Source organism: Scardinius erythrophthalmus (genome assembly GCF_964197995.2).
Source record: "Scardinius erythrophthalmus genome assembly, chromosome: 22".
Taxonomy (NCBI): domain Eukaryota; kingdom Metazoa; phylum Chordata; class Actinopteri; order Cypriniformes; family Leuciscidae; genus Scardinius; species Scardinius erythrophthalmus.
The window spans coordinates 33,502,276-33,525,443 of record NC_138242.1 but is presented as its reverse complement, the minus strand read 5'-3'; the positions used below and the strand labels follow the sequence as shown (position 1 = coordinate 33,525,443).

At 38.2% G+C, this 23,168-nt stretch overlaps 2 protein-coding genes across 2 annotated transcripts in view; one reads left to right on the top strand and one right to left on the bottom strand.

Annotated features, from left to right (window-relative positions):
• ppp4r1 (protein phosphatase 4, regulatory subunit 1) overlaps nucleotides 1-4,207 on the top strand; it is a 26,333-nt gene extending 22,126 nt beyond the window's left edge. The window contains 5 exon segments of the mRNA XM_081352736.1: nucleotides 351-451; nucleotides 585-705; nucleotides 2,540-2,668; nucleotides 2,744-2,885; nucleotides 3,584-4,207. Of these exon segments, the coding sequence (XP_081208862.1) occupies nucleotides 351-451; nucleotides 585-705; nucleotides 2,540-2,668; nucleotides 2,744-2,885; nucleotides 3,584-3,747 (657 nt within the window). The 3' untranslated portion in view covers nucleotides 3,748-4,207.
• A 1,513-nt stretch (nucleotides 4,208-5,720) lies between these two features.
• twsg1b (twisted gastrulation BMP signaling modulator 1b) lies at nucleotides 5,721-15,472 on the bottom strand. Its single transcript, XM_081352097.1, has 5 exons — nucleotides 15,274-15,472; nucleotides 14,668-14,810; nucleotides 13,826-13,925; nucleotides 10,578-10,838; nucleotides 5,721-6,675 (listed from the first exon to the last, which is right to left on the bottom strand). Exons 2-5 carry the CDS (start codon nucleotides 14,782-14,784, stop codon nucleotides 6,494-6,496), a joined length of 660 nt encoding a protein of 219 aa, XP_081208223.1. The 5' UTR covers nucleotides 14,785-14,810; nucleotides 15,274-15,472; the 3' UTR covers nucleotides 5,721-6,493.
• Between the last annotated feature and the right edge of the window lie 7,696 nt (nucleotides 15,473-23,168).

Below are 23,168 nucleotides of genomic sequence, written 5' to 3'. Positions count from 1 at the left end.
TAGATTCGGGGAGATTTTAGCTCATTTGCGGGCATCAGGGAGCCGCTATAAATATGCGGGAGACTCCCGGATCTTCCGGGAGACATGGGATGTCTGCTCTAGAGATATTAAAACTAGAAACTACTTTTTAGTTCATTTAACCGCTTTTGAATTTGAACCGGTATCGTTCAATCCTATGACAGCGGTGTTGCGTTCAGTCCCAGATGGCGGCGCTGCAGCTCTGCGCATGGGGGAGTTTGTTGCAATGGAACGTTCTATTGAGTTTCGCCTCTTGTTACTTCTATACTCTTTGATTGGAGTTTGTTTTCATCCATGTGTCCAGCCCTAATGTTCCTGTGTTCCTCTTCCAGCTTCTGCATCAGGACACGAGGAGGAAGTATCTGTACCAGCTGCAGGAGTTCCTGGTGACCGACAACAGCCGCAACTGGAGGTTTCGCTCTGAACTGGCCGAGTACGTGTGTGTGTGTGTGTGTGTGTGTGTGTGTGAGACGGGTTTCACTCCGAGTTGGCCGAGTACGAGTCCTCCTGTAGGGTGTGATGAGGTCATGACTCTGTGTGTGTGTGTGTGTGTGTGTGTGTGACAGGCAGCTGGTGTTGTTGCTGGAGCTGTACAGCGCGCAGGACGTTCATGATTATCTGAGACCGCTGGCCTTCTGTCTCTGTACGGACCGAGTCTCTTCCGTTCGCTGGACGTCATACAGACTGGTACCTCTCTCTCTCTATCTATCTCTCTCTCTATCTCTATCTCTATCTCTCTCTCGCCCTCTTCCATTCACTTTCTATTTCTTTCACTTTCTCTGTTTCTTTCTTTTTTTCTTTATTTCACTTTGGGTTAAGGTTTTATCTGTCTCTTTCTTTATTTTTAATCATTTTTTACTTTCTTTGTTTTTCTTTCTTTTTTTCCAGTTTCTTTCATTTTTTCATTTTGTCTTTAATTATTTTTACTTTTATTTAAAAAAAATTGCTTTCCTCTTTTTTCTCTCTCTCTCTCTCTCTCTCTCTCTCTCTCTCTCTCTCTCTCTCTCTCTCTCTCTCTCTCTCTCTCTCTCTATATATATATATATATATATATATATATATATATATATATATATATATAATTTATTTATTTATTTATTTATTTATTTTTTTATCTGTCTTGCTTGGTTATTTTGGATGAGAATGTAGTGACATATGAATCGTGACTCCTGAATGAGTCGTTCTCTCCTGAATGAGTCGTTCTCTCCTGAATGAGTCGTTCTCTCCTGAATGAGTCGTTCTCTCCTGAATGAGTCGTTCTCTCCTGAATGAATGAATGAATGAATCTCTCTGTTTGCAATGAGTCGTTCTCTCCTGAATGAGTCGTTCTCTCCTAGTCGTTCTCTCCTGAATGAATCTCTCTGTTTGCAGTGAGTCGTTCTCTCCTGAATGAGTCGTTCTCTCCTAGTCGTTCTCTCCTGAATGAATCTCTCTGTTTGCAGTGAGTCGTTCTCTCCTGAATGAGTCGTTCTCTCCTAGTCGTTCTCTCCTAGTCGTTCTCTCCTGAATGAATCTCTCTGTTTGCAGTGAGTCGTTCTCTCCTGAATGAGTCGTTCTCTCCTGAATGAATCTCTCTGTTTGCAATGAGTCGTTCTCTCCTGAATGAGTCGTTCTCTCCTGAATGAATCTCTCTGTTTGCAGTGAGTCGTTCTCTCCTGAATGAGTCGTTCTCTCCTGAATGAGTCGTTCTCTCCTGAATGAATCTCTCTGTTTGCAGTGAGTCGTTCTCTCCTGAATGAGTCGTTCTCTCCTGAATGAATCTCTCTGTTTGCAGTGAGTCGTTCTCTCCTGAATGAGTCGTTCTCTCCTAGTCGTTCTCTCCTAGTCGTTCTCTCCTGAATGAATCTCTCTGTTTGCAGTGAGTCGTTCTCTCCTGAATGAGTCGTTCTCTCCTGAATGAGTCGTTCTCTCCTGAATGAGTCGTTCTCTCCTGAATGAGTCGTTCGTTCTCTCCTGAATGAGTCGTTCTCTCCTGAATGAGTCGTTCTCTCCTGAATGAGTCGCTCTCTCCTGAACGAACGAGTAGCTCTCTCCTGAACGAACGAGTCGCTCTCTCCTGAACGAACGAGTCGCTCTCTCCTGAACGAACGAGTCGCTCTCTCCTGAACGAGCGAGTCGCTCTCTCCTGAACGAGCGAGTCGCTCTCTCCTGAACGAGCGAGTCGCTCTCTCCTGAACGAGCGAGTCGCTCTCTCCTGAACGAGCGAGTCGCTCTCTCCTGAACGAGCGAGTCGCTCTCTCCTGAACGAGCGAGTCGCTCTCTCCTGAACGAGCGAGTCGCTCTCTCCTGAACGAGCGAGTCGCTCTCTCCTGAACGAGCGAGTCGCTCTCTCCTGAACGAGCGAGTCGCTCTCTCCTGAACGAGCGAGTCGCTCTCTCCTGAACGAGCGAGTCGCTCTCTCCTGAACGAGCGAGTCGCTCTCTCCTGAACGAGCGAGTCGCTCTCTCCTGAACGAGCGAGTCGCTCTCTCCTGAACGAGCGAGTCGCTCTCTCCTGAACTCCTGAATCTCTCTGGTTGCAGGTGAGCGAGATCATCCGGAAGCTGTCCTCGTGTTCGTCTCTGCTGGTGGGTTTTCTGGGAGAACTGGTGGAGAAGTTCTGTCACTCCCGGAAGTGGTCCGGTCGGCAGGCGTTTGCCTTCGTCTGTCAGGTGAGCCGCGCTCCTCCTCCTCCTCCTCCTCATCATCAGTGTGTGTCCTGACGCGTGTCTCTGTGTGTGTGTCAGCTGTCCGTCGAGGAGGAGTGTGTGTCCCTGGATCAGTTCTCGGAGCATCTCCTCCCTCCGCTGCTCCTGCTGGCGTCTGATCCCGTTCCCAACGTGCGAGTCCTGCTGGCCAAAACCCTGAGGCAGACGCTGCTGGAGCGAGGTGTGTGTGTGTGTGTGTGCTTCTCTCTCTCTTTGGGTTTTAATTTTTTTTACTGTTATGTTTTTATTAAATTTTCTGTCTTTTTCATTTTATTTATTTATCTTTATTTTCTTTGTTTTTGTTTATTTTTTCCTTTTTTCTTTGTATTTATTTTCTTTAATTTTCTGTTTTTATAAATCTTTCTTTGTTCTATCCTTTTTCACTGTTTATTTTTGTTCATTCTTGTATTTATGTATTCTTTTCATTTTATTTATAAATGTTTTCCTCTTTTTCATGTTTTTCCTTTTTATTTACCTTTTGTTTTCCCTTTTATGTCTTGTTTTATTTTTTTTATTCTTTTATTTTTGTTTTATGTATTTTTTTTTCTCCTTATTGTCTTTGTCGTCTCGTCTCTTTTCCTTTAGTTATTTTAGTTCTATTGGTCTTATTTTTATCTAACTTTTTCTTCCTTTTTTTCTTCTTCTCTCCATTTTATTTTCTTTGTCTTTCATTATTTGTTTTTTTATTGTTTTGTTCCTTTATTTTTTCTCCTTTGTCTTTAGTGCTTTTATGCATTTAAAATTTATTCTTATGCATAATTTCCTTGTTTTATTTTCTGTTCTTTCATGCACATGTATTTCCCGTTTCCTCTGGCCCTGCCCGTGTGAGCGCGCTCGCTGATGTGTGTGTGTGTGTGTGTGTGTGTGTGTGTCCTGCAGAGTTCTTCCTGTCGTCCGCGGGCTGCCAGCAGGAGGCGCTGGAGCACACACTCGTCTCCCTGCAGACGGACGTGGACAAGGACGTCAAATACTTCGCCAGCGTCCATCCGGCAAACACGCGTGTGAACGAGGACGCCATGAGCACCACGTCCTCCACATACTGAACAGCTTTCCCAGAATGCACCTCACTACAGAACCTTTGTGGGGTTTTTGTGCATTCTCTTTTATTTTTGCCACAGAAGCCTTAAACGTGTCTTCCTTAAACCAGAGAATACTTGAACAGCTGGAGGAATCAAACGACTAACCCGATGACATGTGACCAGAGGAACCGGCTCTAATATATGCTGCACACACACACACACACACACACACACACACACACACATCAGTGATCTCAAGGGCTCTTTTAATCTGCAGCGCAGCACATTGTTGCTCTGACGGACTCTGCTTAGATAGTGTTTTTAACGGATATGGCGAGTGGTCCATGTGAACATTCAGTCTGAAACTCACTTGAAGCCTTGAGTGTTTTAATGCAAAACTCTTCTGTACATATTCCTGTTTTTGATCATGAATAGCTGATGTTATTCTCTTAACCTGTCCAGAATAAAGTTTCAGATGAAATCACTTCCTGTTGTTCTCGCAGTCGTTCAGATGGAGACGATCCCGATGACTCAACACTCCACTTAAAAGTACAATTTCAATATTAATAAATGAACAGTGTTTATTATGGACAATGATCAGTAATATTTATAGATCAATTAATTAGTCAGTTTGTTATCTTCATTATAATCCACAGTAATTTAGATGAATGATTCTTAAACCCTTTCATCAGTTTGAGCACAAATATTAAGATTGTTAAACTTATTTTTTTAAAGGTGCATTGCGCAACATTTCATGTTAAAAATACCCGTTTTTCTAACCCATACGTGCTTGAACACTTGCCTGATGGGCTGAATGAGCCCTTCTCTGATCTCTGAGATTGCCTCTATAATCCTGTACAGTGAAATAAATAAGAGGGATTCGGGTCGGAATTTGAGACTGGGCGTGACGTCATGCGCGTGCACACCTCTGGTTGCAGTTTCGCTTGTCGCCAGAGGGGGCATAGTTCTGCAAAAACTCAGAGACTTGTGCAATGCACCTTTAAGTTAATTAAATAAACATTTCAATGTTAACACTTTACAATGTGGTTTCATTCGTTATATTAGTTAATGTATTAATAAATATATTAAAGCATTTATTAACCTTAATAAAAATGTTTGACACATTTGACCTTGTAATATAATCTATAAATCTGATATGATCTGTACAATGACCTACTGAGATTAGATTAGTCTAAGATGAATAATTATTGTTATTGCTGAAAGAATATTATTATTGTTGGTTCATGTTAACTAATGAAACCTTAATGTAAAGTTTTACTCTTTTTGTTGACAACTTCAAAAATGCAAATGCCAAAGAAGTGAAATTTTGATTAAATATTAAGCAGTTGTTCTGCTCACTGAATGGTCTCTAATAAAGATCAGGAACAAGTACACAAGTGAAAGGCAAATGTTTCATATTGACAGATTCATAATGATGAATAATTGTGTGTTCTGCACGGAGAAGCAGTCCAGCGCTTCTGTTGGGTGAACTCCAGTGAGTTTGTGGAGTCTGACGGATGACTGGAGGCTCATGGGACTGAATGAGCTCTTTGTGTTTGACTGAAAGTGGGACGCTTCGTTAGGGCGCTTTGTTAGGACACTTCGTTAGGGCGCTTTGTTAGGGCGCTTCGTTAGGACACTTCATTAGGGCGCTTCATTAGGGCGCTTCGTTAGGACACTTCATTAGGGCGCTTCGTTAGGACACCTGTGAGCCGAGAGACTCGCCATTAACAGCAGAAACAGCTGAACACAGGAGGAGAAATAAAAGTATAAAAGAAAAATACAAAACAAAGAAAATAAATAATTTAAAATGATAAAAATACAAAACAAACAAATAAAATAAGAGAAAAAATAAAAGGAAAAATAAATATTTTAATAAAATGTTAAATTTAATTTAAAAACAGAAAAATGGAAAAATAAAAATACTAAATTAATAAAATGATAAAAGACAGCAATAAGGAGGGAAAAAAAAGAAAAGGAACAAATATAAAAAAAAAAAAAAAAAATGATAAAAGACAAAAAAAGAAAACAGAAATACAAAGGAAAAATAAATCGAATGAAAAGACTGGATTAAAGAGATGTTTTATTGAAACTACAGTGATTTCTCTGGCTGGCGTTCGTCGTCTACACACACACACACACACACACCAGCTGCACTTCTCTCTCGCTGGACGATATGTAATGATCATTTACAGGGGGATAATCTGTTCTGGAAGACAAACTAATGATTTAAAGACCGTGAGTTCATCATATATGCTGAATATGAATAATAACCTGGCGATCGCAGATCTGTCTATTCTCTATCGAATCATCACGCTGATCTAAACGAGTGTGGCTACACACCAATCTGACAAGAATAAAAATAATATATATATATACAAACTCTTTTGCGTGAAGCCTAAAACGCAGGACACAATCAGACGTCAGTAACGGATGTTGAGAATCGGAAGTCAGTAACGGACAGGAAGTCGAGAATCAGAAGTCAGTAACGGACAGGAAGTCGAGAATCGGAAGTCAGTGATGGACAGGAAGTTGAGAATTAGACGTCAGTTACGGAAAGGAAGTCAGTGATGGACAGGAAGTTGAGAAGTCCCTTGAGGAAGTTAAGACAGGAAGTTGAGAAGTCAGTGACGGACAGGAAGTTGAGAATCAGACGTCAGTTACGGACAGGAAGTCAGTGATGGACAGGAAGTTGAGAAGTCCGTTGAGGAAGTTGAGACAGGAAGTTGAGAAGTCAGTGACGGACAGGAAGTCAGTGATGGACAGGAAGTCAGTAAAGGCAGTTGATGCACTTGGCTGCTTTGCTGCCGTAGTCGACACACTCGGGGCCGATGCACTCGCAGCAGGCGTTGTGGAACCAGCGGTACTTGGAGCCGCCCATGGACTCGCAGTATTGCTTACACTGGCGGATGGACACACAGTCGTCGAAGTACACCACCGTACACATCTTATCTGGAGAGAGAGAGAGAGAGAGAGATCAGGAAACCACACCCATACGATACACACACATGGACAACATCACATCTGTGCGTGTGTGTGTGTGTGTGTGTGTAAGCACATCTGACACAGAACAAAAAAATATTCTGATAAATCAGAATTTTGACATGCAAAGTAAAAACAGAGAAAATTTTAATTTGACATGCCAAAGAACAATTTACAAAAAAATGTAATTGTCGATTAAAAGTCAAAATTATAACAAAAAAGTTGAAATCATTACATTAACAAAAATATAAATTATGACCAAAAAAAAAAAAATCTACATTATGATATTCAAAGTCGAAATTGACATTACTGTCACAATTATGACCTAAAAAGTCAAGATTATAACAAAGTTGAAATGTGAAGTCATAATTAGGATGTTAAAAATGTTTTATGACATGCAAAGCCAAAAATATGCACGCAATGTTGAAATTATGATAAAACGTTTAAATTATGACATGCAAAGTTGAAATTGACATACCAAGTCATAAAATCAAAATTATGTCAACTTTTTATGAAGTTTTCTGATTGAGTTTATGAAAACTATTATTTTTTTAAAAATATGTATCACTGCTTTAAAGACACACAATTCACACTGAAAGTAACTTGCATACATTCATCATTTTAAACGGCTAATTTCTCATTAATAAAATAGTACACTACTGATGAAAAGTTTAGAATAACCACGATTTCTTTCAAATGTTTTTAGCATACGATAATGATTCCTGAAGGATCATGTGACACTGAAGACTGGAGTAATGATGCTGGAAATCAGCTTTGATCACAGGAATAAATTACACTTTACTATATAGTAAACATCTATTTTACATTCAAATAATATTTCACTGTTTTTCCAGTATTTCTGATCACATGAGCACAGCCCTGGAGAGCAGGAGAGCCTCTTTCAGAAACGTGAATGCGTCTCGGTTACTCCAGACTCGAGTGTGTGTCAGATGTATAACCTCCAGCGGGACGTAAATGAGCGTTGGCGTAGTCGGCGAGTGATCCGGTGTGTTTCCGTCCGAACACCTGCTCGCCGCTGGGCGTCTCATTAGCGTCTCAGCTCGGGGTCACGGGGTCACCTCAGGAATCCACATCCCAGTGGATGAAGCTCAAGCTAACGACGTTCCTGCTCAGTGAAGCGCTAGGGCGCGTTCAAGCTCAAACCGGTGCGCAGCGTTTTGCTTCGGTTTACGGGTTGAACGACACGTTTCCTGGTAACGGGGTTTGAGATGCTGTGCGTTTTCTCTTGTTTGGTGGGTGTGTCAAAAATGTCAATCAAATCAGCAGCAACATGAACAAGGGCTTTCGCACTGGACACCACCAGGAGGGTTCTCCGAGGACTAATGGTTCCTCTAGGAAGGTTTTCCTGGTTGCGTTCGCACCGCCGGTAGGAACTCTGAAGTGACGTAAGACACGCTTGTTGTCGGGACTTTTATTTTGACGGCGCTGAGAACGACTGAGCTCACATTCTCTGTGTTCATTAGTTCACGATCTAACAGTCCTGTCTAATACGATATTAGATATAACCGTTACACACTGAAGGTAGAGCGTGATGAAGAGTTATTAGCGAGACGGTGATGAAGAGTTATTAGCGAGACGGTGATGAAGAGTTATTAGCGAGACGGTGATGAAGAGTTATTAGCGAGACGGTGATGAAGAGTTATTAGCGAGACGGTGATGAAGAGTTATTAGCGAGACGGTGATGAAGAGTTATTAGCGAGACGGTGATGAAGAGTTATTAGCGAGACGGTGATGAAGAGTTATTAGCGAGACGGTGATGAAGAGTTATTAGCGAGACGGTGATGAAGAGTTATTAGCGATAGAGCCCGACCGATATGGATTTTTGGGCGCCGATACCGATAAAAAAAAAGCCAGATACCGATATATCGGCCGATATTATTTATGTGTATATTATAATACAGTAGCAATATTATTTATGTGTATTATAGTACAGTAAGTTTGGACACACTTTACAATTGGTGTGTACAAACTTTTGATGGGTACTAGAGCCCGACTGATAAAGGATTTTGAAGGCTGATACCGGTACAAATATTTGTTGGTTTTAAAATCCGATATTCCGATATATCGGACGATATTTTTTATTTTTTTTTCAGAAACGCGCAACAAAACATTAACAAATTTCCCTAACATTAGTTATTTGTAGTTATTTATGAGTTTTAACTAAAATAATATGATAATGCATTTTAAAAAGAAACTTGTTTCTTGTATTGTCACAACAGAACAGAGGAACATCAAAATATATTAAAGTTCTGATAAATAAAATGTATAAAAATACAAACTTAAGATTTTTTTTTAAGACTAAACGTTTAGTCCTTTGAACAAAAACAACAATTTCACATTCATATTGACAACAAATTCAAATTGTCATAATTTACTCTCTCAAGTTGTTTTTTTCTTCTGTTGAAAATAAGTTATTTGGATGAATGTGGGTAACCAAACAGTTGATGTACCCCAGTGACTTCCATAGTATATTTTTCTCCTTTGGAAGTCAATGGGGACCAGCTACTGTTTGGTTACCAACATTCTTCAAACTATTAATATTAGAAAAAATATTATAAGGAAATTAATACAGTTGGAACAACATTAGAGTGCCTGTAAATAATGAGATCATTTTTATTATTGGGTGAACTATCCCTTTAAGGACAAGCGGCAATGTGTTTACAATTGCTACTGTCTGTTTAAGAGCTGAGCATGACACGTCTAATGTACACGCATTTGACAAGCGGACAACCGACATTGTTTATGTAAATCTTGTGTGTATTTAACAGTATTAGCACAATAATACTCGAAAGATAACTTAGTCCAGTATCTAGGCGCTGGTAGAAAGGCTTTTAGTGCATGTGAGCTTCACATGTACGCGCTGAGAAACGCACACGTTAGAACAGCGCATCAGCATTTAAAATTAAATGTTTAACCGACAAAGCATTAAAGCACATGCACATTATGAACTTTTGTGAACTGCAGTGTTAACATTTTATGTGAATATAGCCTACGTCGCGTTGTTCCGCTTCACTCTCGGCTTATTTAACCGCAGCAAAACTGGACATGAGTCACGAATTTTGTCATCCTTATTTGAGTTAAGAGAACTGATAGGGATGTTCTTTTAATTGTTATTCAAGCAATAACTGTTAATTGTTATTCACTCTGGCTGGATCAACTGGTTGCTGAATGTGTGGCGCGTTATACACGAGTGTTGCCAACAGGGACGGTGTAGAGTGCCCTCTGGTGGACAAACTATACAACGGCAACCCTCATGACATGGTTGAAGGGTGTTTCGTCCGTTTTTATTTTATTTTTGAAATATTAATTTATCGGCCGTTATAAATGCCGATACCGATAGTTTTGAAAATGCCTAATATCGGCCGATAATATCGGCCTGCCGATATATCGGTCGGGCTCTAATTAGCGAGACAGTGATGAAGAGTTATTAGCGAGACGGTGATGAAGAGTTATTAGCGAGACCGTGATGAAGAGTTATTAGCGTATGCGTGTGTGTGATGAGCAGAAATACATGATCATGATTCTCTTGATCTCCTCAAAGTTGTGTTGGATTTTCTCCTCAGCGTAAAGATTAAGAGCTTCATCTATCTCTGTTTTACACGTTCGTAGAGTTAGTTTCTGGAGTAAATATATAGGCTATAATCTCTGTTTACACAGCTTTTTTTTTAAATGGCGGCTGCTGGTGTTTCGCATGCGTTCGGCCAATCAGCGAACACTAACACTAGTTAGCACTAGCACTAAAGTCACGGATAGTTCCTATAGCGCTGGTTTAGACCGACTCTGAAGGAGGAGTAAATTAGCATAAGAAGTTTTGTGCCAGTGTCTGTGGTGTCGTAGCGCTGGTTGCTAACCTGTGGTGTCGTAGCTGGCGTGGATGCTGTTCCCCGGCAGAGACACGTTCTGGTGCGAGTCCTCCAGCGTCTCCAGGAAGGACAGCAGGTTCTCGTGATACGACAGCTCTTCGGCCACGGGGAACGACACCACCATCATGTTGACGGGCGCTTCGCCCTCAGTTAGCGCGCGGAAGAGCGACGGGATCGGCCGGAACAGCTCCTCCACCGTGCTCTTGGCCGTCGCCGGCGTGTCGCTGTGGTTCTTGGGGTTACACATGCCTGAGGGACGAGAACACACACTTTACTGCCTCACACACACACTCACTAACACATCACGCACACAAACTATATATCAACCTGATTTAGACTGAAAAACACTCTAAAGGCTGTTATGGAAGCTTGTTTCTGCAACGGAATTTAAAAAAATTAAAGAGGTAATTGTGAGTTATCTAACTTTTTTTTTTCTTCTTGCAATTCACAAAAAAAATCTCACAAAAGGGAGAATTTTTCTTTTTTCAGAATTGCAATGAATTCGGAATAGCAAAAGATAAAGTTTCTCACAATTCTGAATTTAGAACTCAAAATTCAGACTTTTCTTGAAATCACAATAGCGAGACAAAAAGTTGGAATTGCGAGAGTCAGAATCATGAGAAATAAAGTTGTAATTGTGAGAAATATAGTAGTAATGGCAAGAAATAAAGTCATAATGACAAAAATAAAGTCGTAATGACGAGAAATAAAGTCGTAATAGCGAGAAATAAAGTCATAATGACAAAAATAAAGTCGTAATGACGAGAAATAAAGTCGTAATGGAGAGAAATAAAGACACAATGACGAAAAATAAAGTCGTAATGATGAGAAATAGTCATAATGACAAAAATAAAGTCGTAATCGCGAGAAATAAAGTCGTAATGGAGAGAAATAAAGACACAATGACGAGAAATAAAGTCGTAATGGCGAGAAATAAAGTCGTAATGACAAAAATAAAGTCGTAATGGCGAGAAATAAAGTCGTAATGACAAGAAATAAAGTCGTAATGGAGAGAAATAAAGACACAATGACGAGAAATAAAGTCGTAATGGCGAGAAATAAAATCGTAATGGCGAGAAATAAAGTCGTAATGATGAGAAATAAAGTCGCAATGACGAGAAATAAAGTCGTAATAGCGAGAAATAAAGACACAATGACGAGAAATAAAGTCGTAATGGCGAGAAATAAAGTCGTAATGGTGAGAAATAAAGTCGCAATGACGAGAAATAAAGTCGTAATGGCGAGAAATAAAGTCGTAATGGCGAGAAATAAAGTTGTAATGACGAGAATAAAGTCACAATGGTGAGAAATAAAGTCGTAATGGCGAGAAATAAAGTCGTAATGGTGAGAAATAAAGTCGCAATGACGAGAAATAAAGTCGTAATGGCGAGAAATAAAGTCGTAATGGCGAGAAATAAAGTTGTAATGACGAGAATAAAGTCACAATGGTGAGAAACAAAGTCGTAATGGCGAGAAATAAAGTCACAATGGTGAGAAATAAAGTCGTAATGGTGAGAAATAAAGTCGTAATGGTGAGAAATAAAGTCGTAATGGCGAGAAATAAAGTCATAATGGTGAGAAATAAAGTCGTAATGGTGAGAAATAAAGTCACAATGGTGAGAAATAAAGTCGTAATGGTGAGAAATAAAGTCACAATGGTGAGAAATAAAGTCGTAATGGTGAGAAATAAAGTCGTAATGGCAAGAAATAAAGTCGTAATGGTGAGAAATAAAGTCGTAATGGCGAGAAATAAAGACACAATGACGAGAAATAAAGTCGTAATGGTGAGAAATAAAGTCGCAATGACGAGAAATAAAGTCGTAATGGCGAGAAATAAAGTCGTAATGGCGAGAAATAAAGTTGTAATGACGAGAATAAAGTCACAATGGTGAGAAATAAAGTCGTAATGGTGAGAAATAAAGTCGTAATGGTGAGAAATAAAGTCGCAATGACGAGAAATAAAGTCGTAATGGCGAGAAATAAAGTCGTAATGGCGAGAAATAAAGTTGTAATGACGAGAATAAAGTCACAATGGTGAGAAACAAAGTCGTAATGGCGAGAAATAAAGTCGTAGTAGCGAGAAATAAAGTCGTAATGGTGAGAAATAAAGTCGTAATGGCAAGAAATAAAGTCATAATGGCGAGAAATAAAGTCGTAATGGCGAGAAATAAAGTCGTAATGGCGAGAAATAAAGTCATAATGGCGAGAAATAAAGTCGTAATGGCGAGAAATAAAGTCGTAATGGCGAGAAATAAAGTCGTAATGGCGAGAAATAAAGTCGTAATGGCGAGAAATAAAGTCACAATGCCGAGAAATAAAGTCGTAATGATGAGAAATAAAGTCGCAATGAAGAGAAATAAAGTCGTAATAGCGAGAAATAAAGACACAATGACGAGAAATAAAGTCGTAATGGCGAGAAATAAAGTCGTAATGGTGAGAAATAAAGTCGCAATGATGAGAAATAAAGTCGTAATGGCGAGAAATAAAGTCGTAATGGCGAGAATAAAGTCGTAATGGCGAGAAATAAAGTCGTAATGGCGAGAAATAAAGTCGTAATGGCGAGAAATAAAGTCGTAATGGCGAGAAATAAAGTCGGAATGACGAGAATAAAGTCACAATGGTGAGAAATAAAGTCGCAATGACGAGAAATAAAGTCGTAATGGTGAGAAATAAAGTCCGAAAATAATGTTGGATATTGGATAATGTCACAATTCTGACTTTTTTACCCTCACAATTGCGAGTTTAATATGATATTTCTCGCAATTCCGACCTTTTTCTCAGCGTTGTGAGATATAAACTCGAGTAATTAAGTCAGAATTGTGAGTTTGATTATTCCATGGAGGAAAAAAGCTTAGCCATAAAAGCCATAGACTCCATAAATGGGATTTCAAATTTGAGGTTTGTTTGTAACGAAGCATCATGTCAGTGACCACGACTGTTTTCATGGCAAGAAACGGGTTAAAAGGAGCAAAATATCATAATATCATTATAACAAAAAATACAATTGTTTATTTTCAATTAAAAAAATATATAATTTAAAGCCTCACTTTATTAAAAATATAATCTGAATCAACAAAAAATATAAATGTATTCATGCAGAAGAGTTTGACCTGCTTTGAAACATGGTTAGACAGGTTTATTTGCACTGGATTATGATTTCTGCCGTCAGACAGACATGATGCTGCAGATATTATATTCTTCTGTAGTGTCATATATTAATAATATGATGTTCTTACCCACACAGTCACAGCACTCTTTCCAGAGAGTTCCCAAACACATCATACACTCCTTACAACACGAGCAGTTCCCATCGGACGGCCGGCACTGACACAACTCCTGCTCGACGACAACAACAACAACACGGTTAAACAACAACAACAACAACAACAACAACAACAACAACAACACAAAGACAGCCATGAAGCTCCGCACACAAACAGACGAGGAAAGTCTTACTATAAAAGTGATTCAGAACCAGATTCTAAGATCCGGGAATCATCAAGAACATCTCACATCATTTAACAAGCAAGTGAATTTAATGCCTTTCTACACAACATGAAAAACATAACACTAAACATAAAAGCTTTAATAATAATAAAAGTAACAAAGTAAAAATATGTTTGGCTCCTACAAGAAGGTCCAGTGTTTCGCTGTTCAAATTACATTTACAAAGTGCAAAATACATAACAATATACATGAGAACAATAATCAGAAAAATAATCCTAAGCTTTTTTATTGCAAAAGAATTTGTCGGTGACAAATATGAGGAAAAGAATCTAGAATAAAAGGCAACATTTTTTAGATTTTATAACAGTTAGCATCTCCAAATACGTGACATGACAGTACAGGCTGCTTAATAAATATGACTGAATTAGCATAATGCACATGTAAATATATATTGCACATTAAAATTATAAAGATTATGAAGCTGAAAATGCATCTGAAAACTACCTTGCACATGATCATATCTAACACATGATTCACTGAACTTCTGCTTCGAGCTTCTGTAGTGTATGTTTGAGATCCATAAAAAAAAAAAAAAAAAAAAAAAAAAAAAAACAGAATGTGACACTCTTACCTGAATGAGACACTTGCTGACGTCACTGGCACACAGGGCTTTATTACAGGCCAAAGCAAGAGAAAAACTTGACAGAAGAAGAAGAAACACTGATGATGAAGAAGATGAAGGCTGCATTACGACCCGAGCCGAATCCACCGGACCTGAATGAGCACAGGAGTGAGAGACAGAGACAGACAGACGCAATAAACAAACAGTTCAAACATCAAAGACAAGCAGCTTCCGACTGATCGTGACGCGCGCGCGAGCGGCGACATCAAAGACAAACGCGCTTCCGACTGATCGTGACGCGCGCGCGAGCGGCGACATCAAAGACAAACGCGCTTCCGACTGATCGTGACGCGCGCGCGAGCGGCGACATCAAAGACGCGTTTGAAACTGTAACAGTGCGATTGTGTCGAGCACGTGTTACAGTAACGCGGGACTTCAGGCGAGTGTTTCCTCAAGTCTCACACACACACACACACACACACACACACAAACACAGAATAAACGTGTATGAATCTCTCACTGATTCACTTTGTGCTCGAGCGAAACGATCTAAAGCCTCGTTGAGAGTCTGAAGAAGTTTCTCTCAAACACAAACACACACAATCACAAACTCACCGCGAGACAATGAAGCTGTTCGTGTCTTCCAGGAGGTTTGAACACACACACACACACGGATCCGCTGAAGAGGATTTAAGACATGATCTGAACAGACCCGAACAGAACTAGAGTACTTCTGCTGAGAGTCACACACACACACACACACAAAGACACGCAGGCGCCTTAAAGACACACACACACCCCCTTCTGCTCGCTTATCTACAGAGGGGGTGTGTGTGTGTGTGTGTGTTATATGACCCCAAACAATCACTGTGAAGACGCAAGAGACTGCAGAAAAGTCTTTCTGAAATCATAATGATCAGTTTGCACATTAAAGACAACAGACATTTACAAATAGAGTAGGCTAATACATTAATAATAATAATAATACAGTACCAAAAGTTAGAAATGTTGGAATAATTAAGATTTGTGTGTGTGTGTGTGTGTGTGTGTGTGTGTGTGTGTGTGTTTTAAAGAGTCTCTTCTGCTCACCAAAGCTGCATTTATTAGATAAAAAATACAGTAAAAAAAAAAATATATATATATATATTATTCCAATGTAAATCATCTGTTCTCTATGTGAATATACAGTAAAGTGTAATTTATTCCTGTGATCAAAGCTGAATGTTCAGCATCATTACTCCAGTCTTCAGGGTCACATGATCCTTCAGAAATCACTCTAATATGAGGATTTGATGATCAACAAACAGTTATGATTATTATCAGTGTTGAAAACAGTTGAGCTGCTTCATATTTTTGTGGAAAGTGTAATACACTACCATTAAAACATTCTAATCAGGGTGAGAACATTTCTTTAATACTTTAATTATGATATAAAAAGCCAAACTTATGACTGAATAAAATTCAGAATTTTATGACATTAAAAAGTTGAAATTCTGACTTAAAGTATGAATGAATTATTACATTAAAAAGTCGACATAATTATACGACATAAATTGAAATGCTGATAAAAAAGTCAAAATAATGACAAGCGGTCAAAATTATGACATAAAACTCAAAATTATTACAAATGTAAAATTATGACTTGAAAACTACAAATTCTGACAAAAATAAATGATGACAAACATGATTATGACATTAAAAAGGCAAAATTCTCCCCAAAAAAAAACAAAACAAAAACTGACATGGTCATAATTATGACAAAAGTTCAAAATTATAACATAAAATGTAATAATTAGGACATACAAAGTTGAAATTATGACAAAAAGTTACATTTTTATTTAGAGAGAGAGAGAGAGAGAGAGAGAGAGAGAGAGAGAGAGAGAGAGCAGCAGGCTCTACCAGTGAAACTAAGTATGGCAAGCAGTTTTAACATTTAATCCTTAAAACCTACTAGTTTCTATTTTCATGATACTAGTACTTATTTTTTATCAAAGGTCTTTTTATTAAAACATAATTTAACATACAATTCACTTGTACATTCTGAGATTTTTTCCATAACTAATTAAATAAATAGAAAATAATAAAAAAAATAAATGAATAAATAAATAAACAGTAAACTTAAAGTGATACAACATTAAAACAAGGCAAAGCAAAACAGGACAAGTAACAACAATACAAAAACGATAGTAAAAAAGTAAAAAAAAAAAAAACAACCGGCTAAGCACGACCCCCACACTATCCCACCCCCCTATCTGCCCGTCTAACCCTTTCCCATGTATCCCCACCCCATCCACCCTTCCTCGTAGAGACCATCACTCAAAAACCATTACAAATGTCATATATCGTGTGTTAGGATGCGGACCGTTGTTCTGGATTTGTAGTGTTTATTTCTAAACACCTTTCTAAATGAAGTGTGTTAGTTAAATCCTCTAACCACATCTTAGAGGTACAGTTGTGCTCTTCCATAAAATAAGAATTAATCTCTTTGCTATTATGAAAACGATAAGAGAGAAAACGCTGCCGCGCCACACTCAGATTCCTGAAGCTCTCCGATAAGAATGATGAAGAGGGGCTCAGGTCTGACTGAAGTATTCATGACCTCAGACATAATGTTGCATATATCAATCCAGAACACTTGAACCCTTGGGCATAGAGCCAAACTACGGAGAAGTGTTGCTACGGAAGAGTGGCACTTATCACACACAGGTGACACCTCTGGGTATATGTAATGTAGTTTCTCCTTTGAGGTACTTATTTTTAGATACTAGTCTCGAATCCATTAAGTACTAGGACTTATTCATTAGCTTCTAGAGCTTATTCTTTAGGTACTAGTATTTATTCCAATAGTGACTAAATACATAACTTAAGAAAAATAGAAATAGTGCTTATTTTTTAGTTACTAGATCAAAGATATCCTTACCTTAATAGATACTAGTACTATTTAAATAATCATATGCAAATAATGTGTTGAATATTAATGAACCAACAACATATCACAGAGAGATGACAGGAAACGGACTGAATTGCAGAAGGACGTTTTTATAATAACAATATAATTATAGCCTATCTTTTTAATGGTATTAGAGTAAAAAAATAAAAAAATAATGAATAGGCATATAGTTCATACATACTCTTATTTTGACATGACTCTCATTCTCAGACGCAGAATAATATTCCGAATTTTTTATTGTGAGGAATTATGAATGCTGGTGGGTATGAAGTGGTGGATCTACTTAACTGGTGTTTCAATTTTATTATTGGCAGTTAAGTCTTTATTATAGCCTACTGTACATTCAAAACAGTAAATGTCATATTAAACATATATCTTTTCTTGTGTTCATGCTATAACAATTAGCTAGATAAACCAACAAAGCCAGTTACTTAGGAAAAATCAATCTTCTATAGCCTTAGTTTAGCCTTCATTACCATATGAACTCTGATTGGATGGTTGAGAGTATACTCATGTTTATGTAATGATCTGTTAGAAGAAGATATCTCTTAATATTTTCTTACTAGTTCCTTATGAGGTTGAAGATATTCGCAAATTAATAGATACTAGCTATTCTGTTTTGATATCATCTAATAATTTATGACTAATTATTCCAATATTGACTAGTATCTTTTAAAATATTACTAATAAGTATTCTTTTGATTCTAGTACTTATTTATTGTATACAATTACTTAAAAATCATACAATGTGATTTTCTGGATTTTTGTTTTAGATTCCGTCTCTCACAGTTGAAGTGTACCTATGATAAAAATGACAGACCTCTACATGCTTTGTAAGTGGGAAAACCTGCAAAATCGGCAGTGTATCAAATACTTGTTCTCCGCGCTGTATATATGTAAGGGATAATGTATAGAGAGGCGGTCGTTATAGCGAATAACAACCCCGACAGGCTGAACGGGATCCCGACGCGAGGCGGAGCTTGAATCAGCCTGAAGGGGTTGTTATTCGCTATAACGACCGCCTCGCTATACATTATCCCGCTTATTACATGGCTACCTACAAAATAAATAAATAATTTGCCACGAATTATTGATTTAAAAAGGAGTTTATTGATTTAAAAACGATTGTATTGCTTCCGCCAAAGAAAATAGTCCGTTCCGCGTCCATAGCAACGCGCTGTTTTTCATGGCAACAGTCTGTTATACTTCGCAGCGGTCTGTTATCAAGAAATAACAGACCGCATTCTACATTGGAATTCAGCCAAGCCATGTAATAAATATATTTATACCATGGGCTGTTTAAATACTCGATTCTGATTGGCTGAAAGGTGTGCAGTAAAACTGTTTAATGCACAGGTAGTTCCAGTCAGTTTGATTACAGTTCGAAATTAATCCGCTACATTGGTAACCATAGTAACACAGATACACTTGCAAGCAGAGTGAGAGACGCATATGAAAACGTTTAGGTAGGCTAAATGGATGATTTTTGCATATCGTTTAATTTGTATGGTGAATATGGCAACTCTGAGAAATGGGCCCAGGCACAAGACGAAATAGAAGACTTGGAGAAGACGTTGAATGACAAAAAGCGGCACAAAGAATTAACAATAAATAAATGCCCCTTTTCTACGTTTGAGCGTTTGAGCCGCTGCCCTTGAGGATCTCTCTGCTGCTGTTCTGAAGCGTTTTTGCTCGTCTAGCGTTTTGTTACTTGTTTCAGAATTTAAAAGTAACATTTGCATAATGTTTGCAAAATTATCAAATGAAATGTTCTCTTAACCAAGAAAAAAAACATTAAAAACAAAACTGTCTGTTGTGTTCTAATAGAAGTTCAACATCAAAGGTTAAACACTCCAGAAATGAAGTCAAACTATCATCATCATCATCATTAAAGCATTACAGTTATTAAAGTCATAAAGCGATAAAGCCTGGGTTTGTTCCTCTCTCGTTCTCTCAGTCTGAGATCGTTCAGCATGAAGAGTTTTCATCGACTTCCTCTGAAGTGGCCTTCACCATTTTATATACCGTAAAACATAATGCCTCATATTACACAGTATAAGCATCAGCAGGGAAACATGTTGATCCTTCAGTAAGTTAGTTTATAACAGTCAAAGTGTAATGTTAAATCTTTGCATGCTATTTCACTCCTAGAGAGACACTATTGAAACTTTCACTATCAGACAGTTATAATCTGCCTTTATCAGTTTATAGCCTGTGTTCTGGGTCATCTCTAGGCGAGTCTAAATCACGTGATTTCATCGCTGAGAAGCAGAGGTCGAGGAGGATCTGTGAGAATGATCTGAAAGCACGTGATGAACCTCACACTATATAAGTGAGCAGCAGATGCAGGACAGATGAAGAAGGACCCTAAAACTGATCTTGTAAGTACACATCAGTTCCTTTTATGCAGGACATGATTTTTAACAGATGCTCATAACAATAATCATATATAAAATATACAATATAAAATAGCTTGTTTCTATTAAAATCTAAGATGTGATATGATCTCTCTTCATGCTCACTGAAAATAAATTATTTAGAAATGTTCAACTTCCAAAAATAAAAAATTCATGTGTCATTATGGGAGGCTTTTGGCGCCTGTAGCTTTATTGTACAGTTCATATCTATAGCATTATCTAATGGTGACTTCATATGCTTTGTGCTTATTTAAAGCATTCTTCAGCTCCCAACAGAAAAAATCTTGGTTTACCTTAAAGGGGGGGTGAATTGCTGTTTCATGCATACTGAGTTTTTTACACTGTTAAAGAGTTGGATTCCCATGCTAAACATGGACAAAGTTTCAAAAGTTAAGTTGTACGTTTGAAGGAGTATTTTTGTTCCAAAAATACTCCTTCCGGTTTGTCACAAGTTTCGGAAAGTTTTTTTCGAGTATGGCTCTGTCTTACGTAAGATAGAGCGGAATTTCCTTATATGGGTCCTCAGGGCACTTCTCCGCGGCCGCGCGCGCACTCGTAGACCAGAGAGAGAAGAGAGCGAAAGCAGTACGTTACCTCAAAGCGCTATGCTAGGGAAGTCAATGTCACCAAAGAAGTGGGTTTTTGGTTGATTCCCAAAGAACCCAGCGTTAAGGGAATAGTGGATGGAGTTTGTTTTTTCGAAGCATCAACGGAGGTTGTGCACGACTCTTTGTTCCCTGCATTTCGACGATGATTGTTTTATAAACAAAGCCCAGATCGACTTATTTGCAGATCGTCTAATGCTTAAGGATCGAGCAGTCACGGTGAGTAAACTACTTCAAATGTCTCTCTGTGTTGTTGTTAGCTCGGTTAGCACAGCTATAGCACACCGCCCACACGGCCCGCCCCCAGCCGCTCGTTTTTTTCCGGAAAGACTCGGTACAGCCAATCTTTAACTTATAAATATAATAAAACTAAAGACGTTTTGGAGATATGAAGGATGCAATACTACTCTATAGGTACTCAAGATTAACAGGAGATTGAGTGAAAATGAGCATTTCACCCCCCCTTTAAGAGTTCAGTAAGTGAGTCAGATCGCTCTGATTGATTCAGTTCAGTAGCCTGGAGGATTCGTCAGATTGATTCAAACTGTACAGTAGGAGTAGTAAAATCTTTATTTGTCCCTTTACAGGGCAGTTTAAGCAGCTTCAACCTCACAAACATGCACATTTTTATAAAACAGAAAACATCACAAACATTACGAACATCACAAACATCACAACCCCAAAATGTGAGATGTGTCCTCTAGGATAGTCTAAGAACATTCGTCTCACACAGAGCAGACTAACCCCGCTGTACAGAGCCGGTAACCTTCGACCCTAAATGAATAATGCGCTGAAGCTGGGGTCTACTTTTAACATTTAATCCAGAAAGCCAACAGATCATAGCAAAGGTCAAAACAGTTCCAATAAAAGATCTATAAAACATTATCAATATAGATTTATCCACTTCAAAGGACTGAAGCTTCCTCAATAAATATAGGCCTAATTGTTTTTTTTTTTTGTGCTTTCGATATAATAAGATTTGTGTTTTCCACCCAGCTAAGCTTATCATCAATTAATGTACCCAAATACTTGTATGAACTGACCGTCTCAACTTCTTTACCTGCAATAACTACTTTAGATGGAGTTCCGACAGAATTATAAAATTCTATCGTCATATCCTTAGTTTTAGAGACGTTCATTTGTAAATGAGAACTCTGACACCAATCCAAACCAAAACATTTTTTTTTAACGCAACCGCTGGGTTAAACATTTTGGGTCACTATGTTGGGTCATTTTCAACATCGTTGGGCTATTTTTAGTAATAACCCAGCTGTTGGGTTAAATACTGGTTCTTTTAATGAATGGAAAGAACCGGTTCATAAGAGTCATTCTTTCGGGAATCAGGATGATCCGGTCGCCCTGTATGCTTTTGATTCACGGAAAAGAACCGGTTCTATCATAAGAGTCATTCGTTCGGGGCTCAGGATAATCTGATCGCTCTGAATGCCTTTGATTCACGGAAAAGAACCGGTTCATAAGAGTCATTCGTTCGGGGCTCAGGATAATCTGGTCGCGCTGAATGCCTTTGATTCACGGAAAAGAACCGGTTCATAAGAGTCATTCGTTCGGGGCTCAGGATAATCTGATCGCTCTGAATGCCTTTGATTCACGGAAAAGAACCGGTTCATAAGAGTCATTCGTTCGGGGCTCAGGATAATCTGGTCGCGCTGAATGCCTTTGATTCACGGAAAAGAACCGGTTCATAAGAGTCATTCGTTCGGAGCTCAGGATAATCTGATCGCTCTCTATGCTTTTGATTCACTCAAAAGAACCGGTTCATAAGAGTCATTCGTTCGGGAATCAGGATAATTTTTTTTTTTTTTTTTTTTCATCCAATAATTTTTTTTATTTATTTTTTTTATTATTATTAAACATTACACAGCATTAAAGCAATACAGATAAACATGAAAAAAAAAAGAAAAAAAAAAGACAAAAAGGATACACAGACACAAATAATTGCCAGGGTAACAAAAAACAAAAACAATGCTATGCATTTACCTTAAGAGGACAACAAGGATGAATACAGAGATACAGTTTTTATTGCTTTGGGATTAACAGAGTTTTGGATAGTTTCCATGTATTTGTCTAGATCATCTTTGAATAGAGAAAAGAGAGGTTTAGAGCCAGTAAATTTTTGCTTATGTAGGCTATGTGAAATTTAGCTAGTAGGAAGCACAAATTAATTATGAAATATTGTCCTGTTTTCTCTTTTGAGTAGTCAAACAAGCCAAAGAAAACATCTTTAAAACAGAAAGAAAATTCACTTACAAAATAAGATTGGATAAAAATTAACAAATCTGACCAAAATTTCTCAGTGTGGGTACATTGCCAAAACAAGTGAATGACATCTTCCTCAGGAGAGTGACAAAAACAGCAATTCACTTCAATGTCTGACTTATATTTCCTAAGAAAGGCTTTGGATGGGTAACATTTGTGGATTAATTTAAATGTTATTTCTTTTACTTTATTGGTAAGCAGATACTTATGAGGCAAAGACCATACTTTTTCCCACGGTAAATTCTCTACAATATTGTTCCA